This window comes from Gracilinanus agilis, chromosome 3, assembly GCF_016433145.1.
Source record: "Gracilinanus agilis isolate LMUSP501 chromosome 3, AgileGrace, whole genome shotgun sequence".
Lineage (NCBI taxonomy): Eukaryota > Metazoa > Chordata > Mammalia > Didelphimorphia > Didelphidae > Gracilinanus > Gracilinanus agilis.
Genome location: NC_058132.1, coordinates 607,424,739 through 607,437,867, shown reverse-complemented (window position 1 = coordinate 607,437,867; position 13,129 = coordinate 607,424,739). Strand labels below are relative to the sequence as shown.

General features: G+C 34.6%; 1 protein-coding gene across 1 annotated transcript in view; it reads left to right on the top strand.

Moving 5' to 3' along the window:
• The window catches only part of ERBB4 (erb-b2 receptor tyrosine kinase 4), a 1,378,308-nt gene that overhangs the window by 926,820 nt on the left and 438,359 nt on the right, over positions 1-13,129 (top strand). The window contains exon 4 of the mRNA XM_044670735.1: positions 6,117-6,251. Within this exon, the coding sequence (XP_044526670.1) occupies positions 6,117-6,251 (135 nt within the window). The remainder of the gene's footprint in view (positions 1-6,116; positions 6,252-13,129) is intronic.

Sequence of the window (13,129 nt, the reverse complement as noted above, 5' to 3'; positions counted from 1 at the left end):
GATGTGTAAGGGTTAAGTTTGGTTCTATATTCAGCAGATTTGAAATGTGGTTCAGCCTATAGATCTGTGGACATAGAAAATACACAGGGAATAATGACCTTTTCTTTGGCTTACTGGAAGGTAGGAAATCCTTAGAGAGTTATTAAAAGTTAAGGTACTGTAAAAATCATTTTAATAGAAGATATCTTATGGTATCTTCTTTGTAATCTTTTAAAAAATAATATTTAAACATAAAGTGTAATACATCCTGTGCCATTCTATTATATATTCCAACTTCATAGAAATGTTCCTAAAGACAAATTTTGAAGCTTAGATACCTATTTAATAATATTGAAGGTTTCTAAGATTTGGAGGCTACTCTGAGTCCTCAATGTTGTAAGCAAACCCATCAATCACCCAAATAGGTGTATTTTCAGGCCACGAAAGAGATCATGATATCAATTTAGATACAAGGAGGATTTTTCATTGTCATGCAAATCCAGTTTGTAGAAAGCTATTTCTTTTACCTTCTTCTAGGAACTCTTAACCTAGGACCTATAAACTTTAAAACACACACAAGCATGTACACACATATATTTCATCTAGGTAGACAAATATATTTTAGTGCAATTTTTAAAAAATTATCTAACACATTTTATTTGATGCATTAATAAGCATTTCATAAGGGAATCCATAGGTTTCACCAGCCTGCCAAAAAGGGTCCAATGATGCAAAAAAAAAAAATTAGTGGAAGTCAAAAATTCCTGTCTAGATTAAGAAATAGAAGCCTAGGGCCCCAGTCATTTCCTTGTGGTCTCTGAGTTTCAAGGGAAATGTAGTTGATTGTTTTTATTCTCTTTTAGAGTTGTTTTTCCTAACAGTTACGTGGATCCTTGTGAGAATTTATCCATGTTCATTGCAAAATTAACTTAACTTGGCCCAGGAGCTGAAATAGTTAACATCAGAGAAGTCAAGTAACAAAAACAACTTACATTTTCATAACACATATAGGCATAGAAATCATTTTCACAGAAGTAAATTATTTTTAGAGAATCTCTAAGCTTTCTTACAATGCCTCTTGTCCCCAAAGATAATATTCTTTCAATTGTAAGTGTGGGGTCCTCTTCCACCCAGTTCCGTTTAAACCCTTAACAGTCAGAGATTAGCTTTTACAAAGAATTATTTCTTTCACAGTTATTATAACAAACATACAAACATACTTCCTACCAAATGGTTCATAATCCCCCTTGTCACACCAGTCATACACTGGGTAGGGGTAGGAGATTAGATTCATGTAGCTCTGTTCCTATAGATCCATGGTTCCCAAACATTTTTGGCCTACCGCCCCCTTTCCAGAAAAAATAATACTTAGCACCCTGGAAATTATTTTTTTTTAATTTTAATAGCAATTAATAGGAAAGATAAATGCACCTGTGGCCATCACCTCTTTCCTGTATTGCTATAGCACCCACAAGGGGGTGGTAGTGCCCACTTTGGGAATCACTGCTATAGATCATAGTCCCAATTCCATTTCTAAACACCAGACACTGTACACTTTAATGGGCTCAAGTTGTATGTACTCTACCTTCTCTGGGAATCCATGTTGGAAATGGCTCCTTCTACTTATACCTGTAATCCTGGCTTTAAGGTTGTCATGGCCAGGTTTCTGAAAGTGCAAAAGAAAGACAAAGCGGAATAAACAGAAACTTCAGGTGCATTTTTGAAGCCATGGGATTTAAAAGAATATAAGGGAAGGAGAGAGCTCTTCTCTCTAACCAATTCAGTACATGGCACCCTTACTGTGGGCAAACTCAGAACTTTACCCTTTCTGGACTAAATAGGAAGAAACAATTAAAAAGAGCAGGACTTCCCCACACTGTCAATTTTGAAGATGTATCTTGTTCCAGCTACGTATGGTCAATCATAGGAAGACATTCCCATCCATTGTCTATTCCCAGAAGAGGGGCACTTCCAAGTTAGTTGAACTGAACATATTCAAAACAAGATCTCTTTACCCCTGAAATAGGGTATTGGTCAAGAAGATTCTAGTCTTTGGAGAATATTCAATGGACCCTCATTTATGTTTGGTGAATTTGCTTCTTTAAGTATGCTTTGACAAAGAATGAAAGTATCTAGTTCTTCACTTCAAACGTACACAGGTATTCTTTGCCTGTGTTTTATGAGCTTACAGGTAGGAAAGAAAATATGATTTGGTAGATTTCTGAGTTCAAGAAGCCCCAATAGGAAAACTCATTCCCTCAATCCTTCCTCATGGCTCCTTAGTCTCAGCTGCCAGCACACTCTGCGATAGCATCCAGTTCTATGACTTTTCAGGTTCTCAGAAGCCCCTATATCAAATGAAAGAAGACAAAATAGGAGGTAGCCCTATTCTAGACACAGGCTTGCCTAGACACATGGAACCTATAATGGGAAAAGGAGACCTACTCTACTGACCCAGATTGTGTAGAGTTGTCCTGAAACACTATGGCAGAAAGTAAGCTAATTTCTCCACTGTAACCTCTTGTACACTCTCTCATCTTCGGGTTAGCAGGAAAACTTCACCACTAAATAAGTGGATAAGAAAATCAGAGAATATTGGTGCGTTCTCTGAAGTGGAGACAGGTATCTTTTACTCCCTGTCAAAATATTTCCAATAGTCATAAATTTTTAAAATAAAACTGGGCCTTTCAATTTAAGCTAAAATTCATATTGACCATTGTCAAAAGTGGATAAATGAATACAATTACTAAGATTTCCTTGGCAGATTTTCAGAAATACAAGTTGATTGAAAGTACATATAATGCATACTTGGCAACTCCACTAAAATATTGAAGAAAATGCACATTTTCATATTATCATTTTTTTGTAATTTGGCTATAATCCAGATACAGATTAGAGAAAGTAGTCTGTGGGAGAGAAGCATAAGGGAAAAAAAGAAAGCAAACAAACAAAAATAATTGTGAATTGCCCATAGTGATATGCAGAAGATTATAAATCTCCCAGATCAGAATTGCTAACAGATGCTGAGTTTAGTATTCTGGGCATCATAAAAGTATCACAGAGAGCGATCACTATTGTGTTCTTAATTTGAATTTTTACCAAGTAAGATTACACTCTAGTTGCTATTATATAATTTCTAAGCCCTTTCCATGTAAAAGTTAAGCTTTGGAATCACCTATTTCCAGGAACTGTGTCATTACTAGCCTGATTCATGTAGTTGAGCCAATATAATCTGATGTTATTTAAGATAGTTTTAGGCAGACAGTTGGAAACAACACTATAGGCAATAGTTTGTTCCTAGATTATCTTTTTTATATTTAATAGACATTTATCTTCAAATTATTCATGTATTTAATGTGATTGATTTAATTAAGTGTGACTTCTATAAATTATAGATGCTATAACCACAAAGCTTTTCTCCACATAATTTAAGAGGAAAAAATAAACTATTTTGATATGTACTAAAAAGGGGGGAAAGACCCTTTATTTTATTTAGAGTAGTTAAGATTTACCTTTTTCATCTTTCATAAAAGGAATGATTTTTCAGGGCAAGAGAGCATCCTAAAATGGCTTGCCTGATCCTTCATAGTTCTTATCAGAAGTGATTATGGCATATTGGTTTAAGGATCTACTTCCAAGATATCCCTTGTATCTCCCTTGAATTTCAATTAGGCTTGTGTGGTTAAAGTCATGGAAGGAAATGAACAAGGTTCCAAGTTATAAGTTAAAATATCATCCTAAATTCTGTCCTCACCCAATAACTTTTTAAGGAAAAAGAAGGCAGTCACTGAAAAGATCAGTGGCAATTTAAATTTTGGAAACTGTCATAGGATCATAATTTGGGGGTTGGGGGGAGAAAGGATCTTCAAGGCTATCTAGTCTAACTCTCCCATTTTGCAGACAAGAGTATTTAGGCCAAGGGCAGATTGTAGAAAAACTATGATTCAAATCTATGTTATCTGACTACAAAATGCAATGTGCTCTTTACTGTACTATGTTGCCTGAAGAGATGAAATTGAGGTCTGAATTCAAATCCTGCCTCATATACTTACTAGCCATGTGAACTTTGACAAATTGTTTAACTGCTCTCATTCTCAGATTACACTTCTGGAAAAATGATAGAGAAATGATAGCATATAGAAATTTGGGATTAAGTTAGTTAACATGTATGAAATATTTCACAAACCATGCACATCTGTAGAATAGAGGCTATTATTAGCATGAAATTGCTATATATCTCTTTGCCCTTTATCCTCAGAGAACCCCCCCCTAACAACCTCAAATGTGTTTGGGGGTGATAGGAAGACTTTTTGACTGAGGATGGGTTGGAGGACAGTTCACCATTGACCATAAAGGATGAAAGTAGTTGAGCCAAGGCAATACTTTGACAAAAAATGTGAAACCAGTAAAGTTTGGGTTTTGTGCTCAGAATACACAAACGTAATTTCAGGGAAGGTAGCATGTGCAAAGGCATATGGAATGTTCTGGGTAAGAAGTAGAACTCACTTGGAGATGTAGCTCTTTTGCCTCTGGTAATGTCTTACTCAATGATTCTTATGAACTTTATATTAAGCTCAGCTGTTGCTACATGTTCAGGAAATAAAAATGCTCTTAAGGTTCTTGAATATTCTACTTAAAGCTATGTCCTTTCTTCTATATTCAAAATTTCTGATGACCCTAAAGGAGCAGTGTTTCCCCAAATCCTTCAGCTTAGGGAGCAAAGCAATTTAATAAACTAATCCACACTGTTATTGGTGTTTAATGAAATCTCCTATTTGATAGTATTTGCATTCTGGAAGACAATATCTTTAGAGAACAAGACTTATTGAAGAGGTTTATTTCTAACCAATATTTGAGACACGGTGTTGGTGTAACTAGAAGAGAAAACTTACTCAAATTCTCATAGGTTATAAAGAATAAAACCAACTCATTATTTCCAAATTTGAGGGAAAAGGTCAATCGTATCAAATAGATGACTATTTTTATTTCATATATTGGTTTAGAAAGTGCTCCCTATCCAATTTTGAGTATCATCTTTAATGCGCTTTCTTTAAAAGGTCATTTTTGTTATTCTGTTAGGATAACCAATAATATTTAACATTATCTTTAGTTAAAAATAAGATTAATATTGGGGGCAGCTGGGTAGCTCAGTGGAGTGAGAGTCAGGCCTAGAGACAGGAGGTCCTAGTTCAAATCTGGCCTCAGACACTTCCCAGCTGTGTGACCCTGGGCAAGTCACTTGACCCCCATTGCCCACCCTTACCAATCTTCCACCTATGAGACAATACACCGAAGTACAAGGGTTTAAAAAAAAATTCTAAAAAAAAAAAAAAAAAGATTAACATTAATCCTACAGCTTTCAAATTGTGAACTCAATGGCAACGGTAATCCATGTTTCTTTAGAACATTAGAAAGCAAATTCCCTATAAAGTGGGTAGTGCAATTATCATTTACTCCCATTTTACAAAGAAGGAACTTGAGGTTAGATGACTTCCACAAGGTCACACACCTAGTATATGCTTTACTTCTGCCCTTTTTTTGCCAACATTCTTTTCTTCATATTATATAAATGAGGATGCATTTCATTTAGAAAAAAATAGAGAAAAAACCATTGACACTATTTGAAAAAGAATAAAAAGAGATTACCTGATCTTTGAAATAATTGTCATTTGTAGATACATTGCTTTTATAAGCAGTGCAATCAGTACTGTTTGTAAAGGCCAACCAAACTAGACATTTGCCATATGAGCTTCAGATTGTAGGGACAGCATTTGACCCTTAGAAGATATGAATCCAAACATACTGAGCTATGCCCTAATAGAGTTTTAATGCATTTTTATTCCTATTCCTGTTAGAAGCAGCTGGTGAACCCATTGACTCCATCTGATGAGATTGTCAAAATGTATTTAAGTATTCTGTGTTTAAATACATATATTTAGTTTTCCACTGATTATAAGCTTCTAAGCCTTTGAAAATCTGCAATTATTGGCAATTGTATAATTTCCATTTAATATGATTATTGTGTGGTTATATTATGTTTTTTATTAATGCCAGCCTTGCCAGAGCAGTTCCCCAATCTTTTTTCCCAAAAATTCAGTAAATTGATATCATATCCTTATTTTTTTTTCATTTTACAGAAATCTTAAATGGAGGAGTATATGTTGACCAGAACAAATTCCTGTGTTATGCAGACACCATTCATTGGCAAGATATTGTTCGCAATCCATGGCCTTCTAATTTTACACTGGTTTCAACCAATGGTAGTTCAGGCTGTAAGTATTATCATCTTTTCTACTTTATTATCAGAAAATTATTTTACAACATAAAACATTATTGATACTCACAAATTTTTTTGTTACCTGAAAAAGATATATTGAATTTTTAATGTTCTTTGGGAAACTTAGAGGTAGGAACCACAGAGTGATTTTCCCCTAATTTTGTGCTCTATCTTTGGTCTTCACCCTCCCTGCTCCATTGGCCCCTTTTAGTATCATGTTTATTGGGGCAAGTAAGTGACTCGTTGGTGGGTGGCAACTTAACCTCAGTTGCCCAAGCCTTACCTTTATGCTTTGGAACTGGTACTTAGGAATAATTCTTTTTTTCTTTTTAAACCCTTAGCTTTGTATTGGTTCTAAGACAGACGTCTAGGCAATGGGGGTGAAATGACATTCCCAGGGTCACACAGCTAGGGTGTATCTAAGGCCAGATTTAAAGACAGGACCTCCTATCTTTTGCATGGCTCTCAAATCCGTTGAGCTACCAGATCCCCCCCAACTTTTAATATCAATTTTAAGATGGAAAGCAGGGGTTTAAAAAAAATCATCATTACTTTTTCATATTCATGAACAGCCCTTTCCTTTCCTCTTCACTCCTTTCTCCTTAACTCCATATAATTACTCCTTCCTAAGGCTAACTCCCTTCTTTCTTCATTGTCCTATTTCACTGTTTATTTTATCTCCTCATCAGAGTTGTACAAGTAAAAAAAAATAAGGGTAGCAAATTAAACTATTTCACTGAATAATATTACAAGCCACCTCTTATATTAGACTAAAAAAGCTTTCTAGAGTTTTAGTTGCAAAAAAAAAAAAACAAACATCTAGAATTGGAGCTTTATGATGACAAGTTTCACAGTTTTGATGTTCTTTTAATACCTAGAACTTAAGAGTATAGCACATCGCACATGTCTGGCTGTTAATAAATGCTTGTAGACTATCCGACTCATTATAAAATTGTGAAAGCATTTCAAACCTCATGGAAATGGCAGTATGCTGATGACTCTCCATCCTTGCATAGAATTCACAGGTTCAGTGGCTGGCTACATAACTTGTCTTATGTTTCCCTCCTTAAAGTAGTCCCCAAATTTCATTTCTCTTATAGTACATACCACCTTTGAATGTGTTATATGACTTTAGAAAGAAACTGAACTATCATCAAAACCTTTGAAAAAAAATGTTCTCTCTGGATTCAATTTCATCTTCATAAAATGGACTATGTTCTCCCCACATTTATTATTACTGACATTTGTATGAAAATAGCATCTTTATCAACTGATAATCTAGGTTTTATATTTTTCATCTGCTATTATATATTCTCCATCTGAAATCATAACTGTCCTTCTATGGTTCTATAATTATTTGTTGTAGTAGTGATTGTATTACAAGCAAGAGATTATGACATTTTATAAGGTATCATCTGCCAGAGGACAATGATTATATGTCTTGACTGCCTCTACTCCTATAATAGGAACATAAATGAAAATATTTGATCAGAAATGACAGCTGAAAATATATATATATATATATGTTTCAAATAAAAGGCTAGAACTTTTAAAAAGAAAAACAATGATTTTCATGATACCTTTATGCAGAGGTTTATATTGAACTTTCATCTTTATAGACAATTCAAGTACGCTGAAGATTTTCTGTGTGCGTATATGTTTGTATAGTGAATTTCTATTTTGAAATATTGAAGTGAATAAGAAATTGAACCTGTTCACCCTACAGGAGAAGAAAAAATTATTTGTTCCTATTACTCTTTGGCTCCTGAAGGAAGAGTTGGAGATTTAGAAACATCTCTTTTCTAATATCTGAGTGAAAAGGCAGATTGACTGGATGAAAGGATAGGACTGTTGCTTTCCAAATCATCAGACTGGCCTGGAATGCTTGAATGAAATCAAGCAGGAGTGAAGTCTAAGCCCTGAGCCAAGAGGGAAAGATGCCCACCAGCCTCTCAGGTTTTGAAGCCATAGAGGTCTGAGGGGTTTGTTGCACTATCACAGATGGTATCCCTTTTCTGTTAATCTCCTTCTGAGGGCAGATTTGGATGGTTGTGCCTACAATTAGACAACTGTGGCTGCAATTTTTTGCATGCAAATAATTGCAGGTGCAAAAATTGCAAATGCAAAGTGGATGTCATGGTCAATGGTCCTTTAAAAATTAACTGCCAAATGTTTCTCAAAGCTTTTTTCTTTAAATAGCTGTTAAGTAGCTTTACTTCCTGGCACATTATATGCCCTGAATGGCATCATATGCATAATAATGAAACTGTACTGGTGACCATTTAGAAAAATCAAATGAGTTCAGGTTGTATTTTCATTCATTAGTGGGTTCCAATTATTTAAATCAACAATTGATCGTGATATCTTACTTACAGTGGAAAACTATATTGATTAGTCTGTATAAGATAAATCTAAGAAAAATAGACACAAGGGCAGTTCAGTGGCTCAGTGGATTGAGAGCTAAGCCTTTAGACAGGAGGCCTAGGTTCAAATCTGGCCCGAGATACTTCCTAGCTGTGTGAACCTGGGCAAGTCATTTAACACGCATTGCCTACCCTTTACCACTCTTCTGTCTTGGAATCAATAAGTACTAATTCCAAGACAAAAAGTAAGGGTTAAAAAAAGAAAAGAAAAGTAAAGTAAAGAAGAGAAAAGAAAAGAATACGCATAACTAAATTGATTCATTAAAAATCCTTAAAATTTTCTAAATATTAAATGTAGATATTAAAATATAATGATATCTTCTGATTTTCACATATTTAGATTTTATTATTCTCAAATATGTTAATATCTTCTGTCTATAACTTTTTAGCTAGAAAAGAATGGGTTTAATTATTTTGTTATCTAATTTTTAGAGACTTAGAAAAGTTAAAATTCACAGGGTTGAACAGGAAAAAAAAGAAGTCAGGAAAGCCTGTGTCTTTTTAAAACACCTTCTTGATCTTGCAACAAAATATTTATTCACACCTAAGCAAAAATCAGAGTTTGGGGCTAGATGATAAATTGACCATCATACAGCTGAAGGGATGTGATCTAATAGTCACTTGTTTGTAATACAGGATCTCCATTTGTATTAAAAGAACACTAATCATTCAGTTTGCAATCCTGATCTATTTTAATCTCTTTTAATGCATGTATTTGTGTTCATTACTGTGTTCATTAAGTGCCTGAATTGCATGCATACATATAAAGAGATTCAACTTGAGTCTCTTTTTTTTGGTGCATTTAGCCAAATAATTGGTTGTATGTAAAATTTGTTTTAAGAAGAACATAATAAATTCATATGAAAATCCTTTAAAGAAAGTGTGCCTAGCATTACCCTTCAGATTATATTTGATAATAATGATTGTCTCTCTTAAATTGACTTTTTAAAGGTTAAGTTCTTTTTTTTTTCCTTTTAAAATTCTGAGGTAGGGGGAAGCTATGTGACTCAGTGGATTAAGAACCAAGCCTAAAGGAGACAGGAGGTCCTTGGTTCAAATCTGACCTCAGACACTGCCTTAGCTGTGTGACCCTGGACAAGTCACTTAATCCCCACTGCCTAGCCCTCATTGGTCTTCTACCTTGGAACCAATACATGGTACTGATTCTAAGTTGGAAGTAAAGAATGTTTGTTTGCTTTTTAATAAAATAAGTTAAAATTGTGGGTTCCAAATTCCTTTTCTCTAGCACCCTCTACTTACCACTGAGAAAGGAAGCAATATGGTTTCAGTTGCACATGTGAAAACATGTATAATAAATTTCCATATTAGCTATATTTTTTTAAAAAGTAAGAAAAGAGAGAACACTATACTTCAATTTTTCACTCAGAATTTATCATCTCTTTCTTTCGAGTTGTAGAACATTTTTTCCTGAGTCTTTTGGAATTGTATTGATCTGGGTAGTTAAATCTTTCACAGGTGATCATCATCACATTGATCTTACTGAGCACAATGATCTCCCAATATCAGTTTATGTTAGTCTTGCCGTATTTTTCTGAAACCACCCTACTTATCATTTCTTATAGCACATAGTACTTAGTCACAATCATATGCTACAACTTGTTCAGTAATTCCTCAACTGATGAGCCGAGAAAGAGAGTATTTTGGGTCAAAGGGATCCTTTTTCTTTTTCTTTTATCTCGTTGGGGTATAGACATAGTAGTGGTATTTCTGGGTAAAAGGGTAGTTCTATACAGTTTTTACCTCTTTGAGCATAGTTCCAAGTTGTTCCCTGGAATGATTGGACCAGTTCACACTCCACCAGCAATTCATTACTACATTTTTCCTTCATGTCCTCCAGCATTTTTCATTTCTGACAGATGCAAAGTGGTATATGAGAGTTATTTTAATGTGCAATTCTCAAAGCAATAATGATTTGGAGTATTTTTCATATGACTATAGATGATTTTCATTTCTTCTGCAAACTGCCTTTTTATACACATTTGATCATTTATCAATTGTGAAATGTATCTTATTTGCATGAATTTGTCCCAGTTCTATTATTATTCTTTTAAGTTACATATATGTGTGTGTGTGTGTGTATTTGAAATAATAGATACTTTGAAATATAAGATGGGGGTTTTGTAAAGTGGTTAAGGCTGGGTAAGTAGATTTGACAATTATCAGCATAGAGATGATAATTGTATCCATGGGAGTTGATGAGATCATTAATTAAAAGAGTATATGGGGGAGGGGCAGTAAGATATTTCAGTGGATTGAGTTTCAGGCCTAAAGATGGAAAGTTCTGGGTTCAAGTCTAGCCTCAGATATTTTCTACCTAAGAAACTCTGAATATGTCATTCTCCACCCCATTACCCAGCCCTCACCACTCTTCTCCTTTAACGCCAATATCCAGTATGATTCTAAAGCAGTAGGGATTCTAATAAAAAGAATATATGAGTAGAAGAGTACCCAGGATATAGCCTTGATTAGTAGATATGGCATGGATGATTATTTATCAAAGAAGAATGAGAAGGAGTAGTTATATAAGTAGGAGTAGGATGAGAAGAAAGTACTATCCTGAAAACATAGACAGAAAAAGAGTATGGACAGCTCCATGACAAAAATGGACTCATGACAAAAAATGGCTATCCACAATCAGAGAAGATAATAATAGTGACTGAATGCAATTGAAGCATATCATTCTTCACTTTATTTTCCTCTGTAGATTTTTCTCCAGTGTAAGAGATTTGTGTCTTTTTTCCCCAAAACGATGAGCAGAAATATGTATTATGTAAAACATGTATAACCTATATCATGTTACCTGCTGTCTTGGTGAAAGGGAAGTAATGGGACAGAACATGGGATCACAAACTGTCAGAAAAAAAATTGTTAAAAACTGTTTTGACATGGTAAAAAAATAGAGAGTGTGAACAAGAGGGCAATTTACAGTGGCAAAGAGAACTCAAAAAATACTTACTGATTGATTGAAATGCTTATTATATAGTTGATAATATTAGACCAGAACTCAGGAGTGGTAAAGGCTAGACATATAGATCTGGAAATGCTAATCATTTGGTTTATACTGTTCTTCATTTGTTTCAGTCAAGTCCATCTCTTCACTATTCCATTTGTTGTTTTTGTTTGTTTGTTTGTTTTGTTTTTATTTGCCAAGATACTGGAGTAGTTTGCTATTTCCTTCTTATTTACAGAAGAAAAACTAAGATAAACAGAGTTAAGTGGCTTGCCCAGGGTCATATAGCTAGTAACTGTCTGAGGTCAGCTTTGAACTCCTGTCTCCCTTATTTCAGGCCAAGGACTATCCCCTGTGCCATTTAGCTGCCCTTATGCTAACTATAGACAAGATAATTTGACTCTTAAGAAATTATCAGCTCTCCAACCATTCTGGAAGGCAATTTGGAACTATGCCAGAAGGGGTTTAAAAGAATTCCTGCCCTTTGATCCAGCCATATCACTGCTGGGTTTGTATTCCAAAGAGATAATAGAGGAAAATACTTCTACAAAAATATGTATAGCTTTGCTCTTTGAAGTGGCATAAAACTGGAAAATGGGGGGGTGTCCATTGCCTGAGAAGTGGCCAAACAAATCTGATAGTGATGGAATACTGTTGTGCTCAAAGGAATAATATACTGGAGGAATTCCATGTGAATGGAAAGACCTCCAGGAATTGATGCAGAATGAAAGGAGCAGAACCAGGAGAACCTTATACACAGAGACAGATACACTGAGGCACAATTGAATGTAATGGACTTCTCTACTAGCAGAAATGCAATGATCCAGGATAATCCAGAGGAACTTGTGAGAAAGAACGCTATCTGTATCCAGAGAAAGAACTGTGGGAACAGAAAGAAGAAAGATATATGATCAATCTCATAGTTCAATAAGGGTATGATTAGGGTTTTGATGTTAAAAGATCACTCTACTGCAAATATGAATAACATCAAAATAGGTTTTTGAACAATGATACAAGTATAATCCAGTGGAATTGCTTGTCTGCTCCAGGGGTGGAAAGGGAAAGCTAGGGAAATCATGCAACTATGGGAAAATATTCTAAATAAAAAATAATTTTAAAAAATTTTAAAAAGAAATGACCTTTCACAGTGAGAGTATGAGAAGAAAGAGAAATAAATGGTGAAAGGAAAGAATAACCAAATGGAGAGAAGATTCAACTAGGTCAAATGCTAAATAGTGATCTATTATTTTCTAAATCTCTTCTAAAAGATGCTGTCAGGAATTCTTCCTAAATTTTATATTTTTTAACTTCCTTAGGCAGGCATGACAGCACCTCATCTGTTATGTTGATTTGTAGATTCAGAACATTTTGCAGGTCAAACCCAGAGAATTATATGGCTTGGACAAGTGGTTTTCATTTAAGTCTGAATCCACATCCCTGTAAGCCACCATTTCTACTTCCAGATTCCCAGTGTTTTTT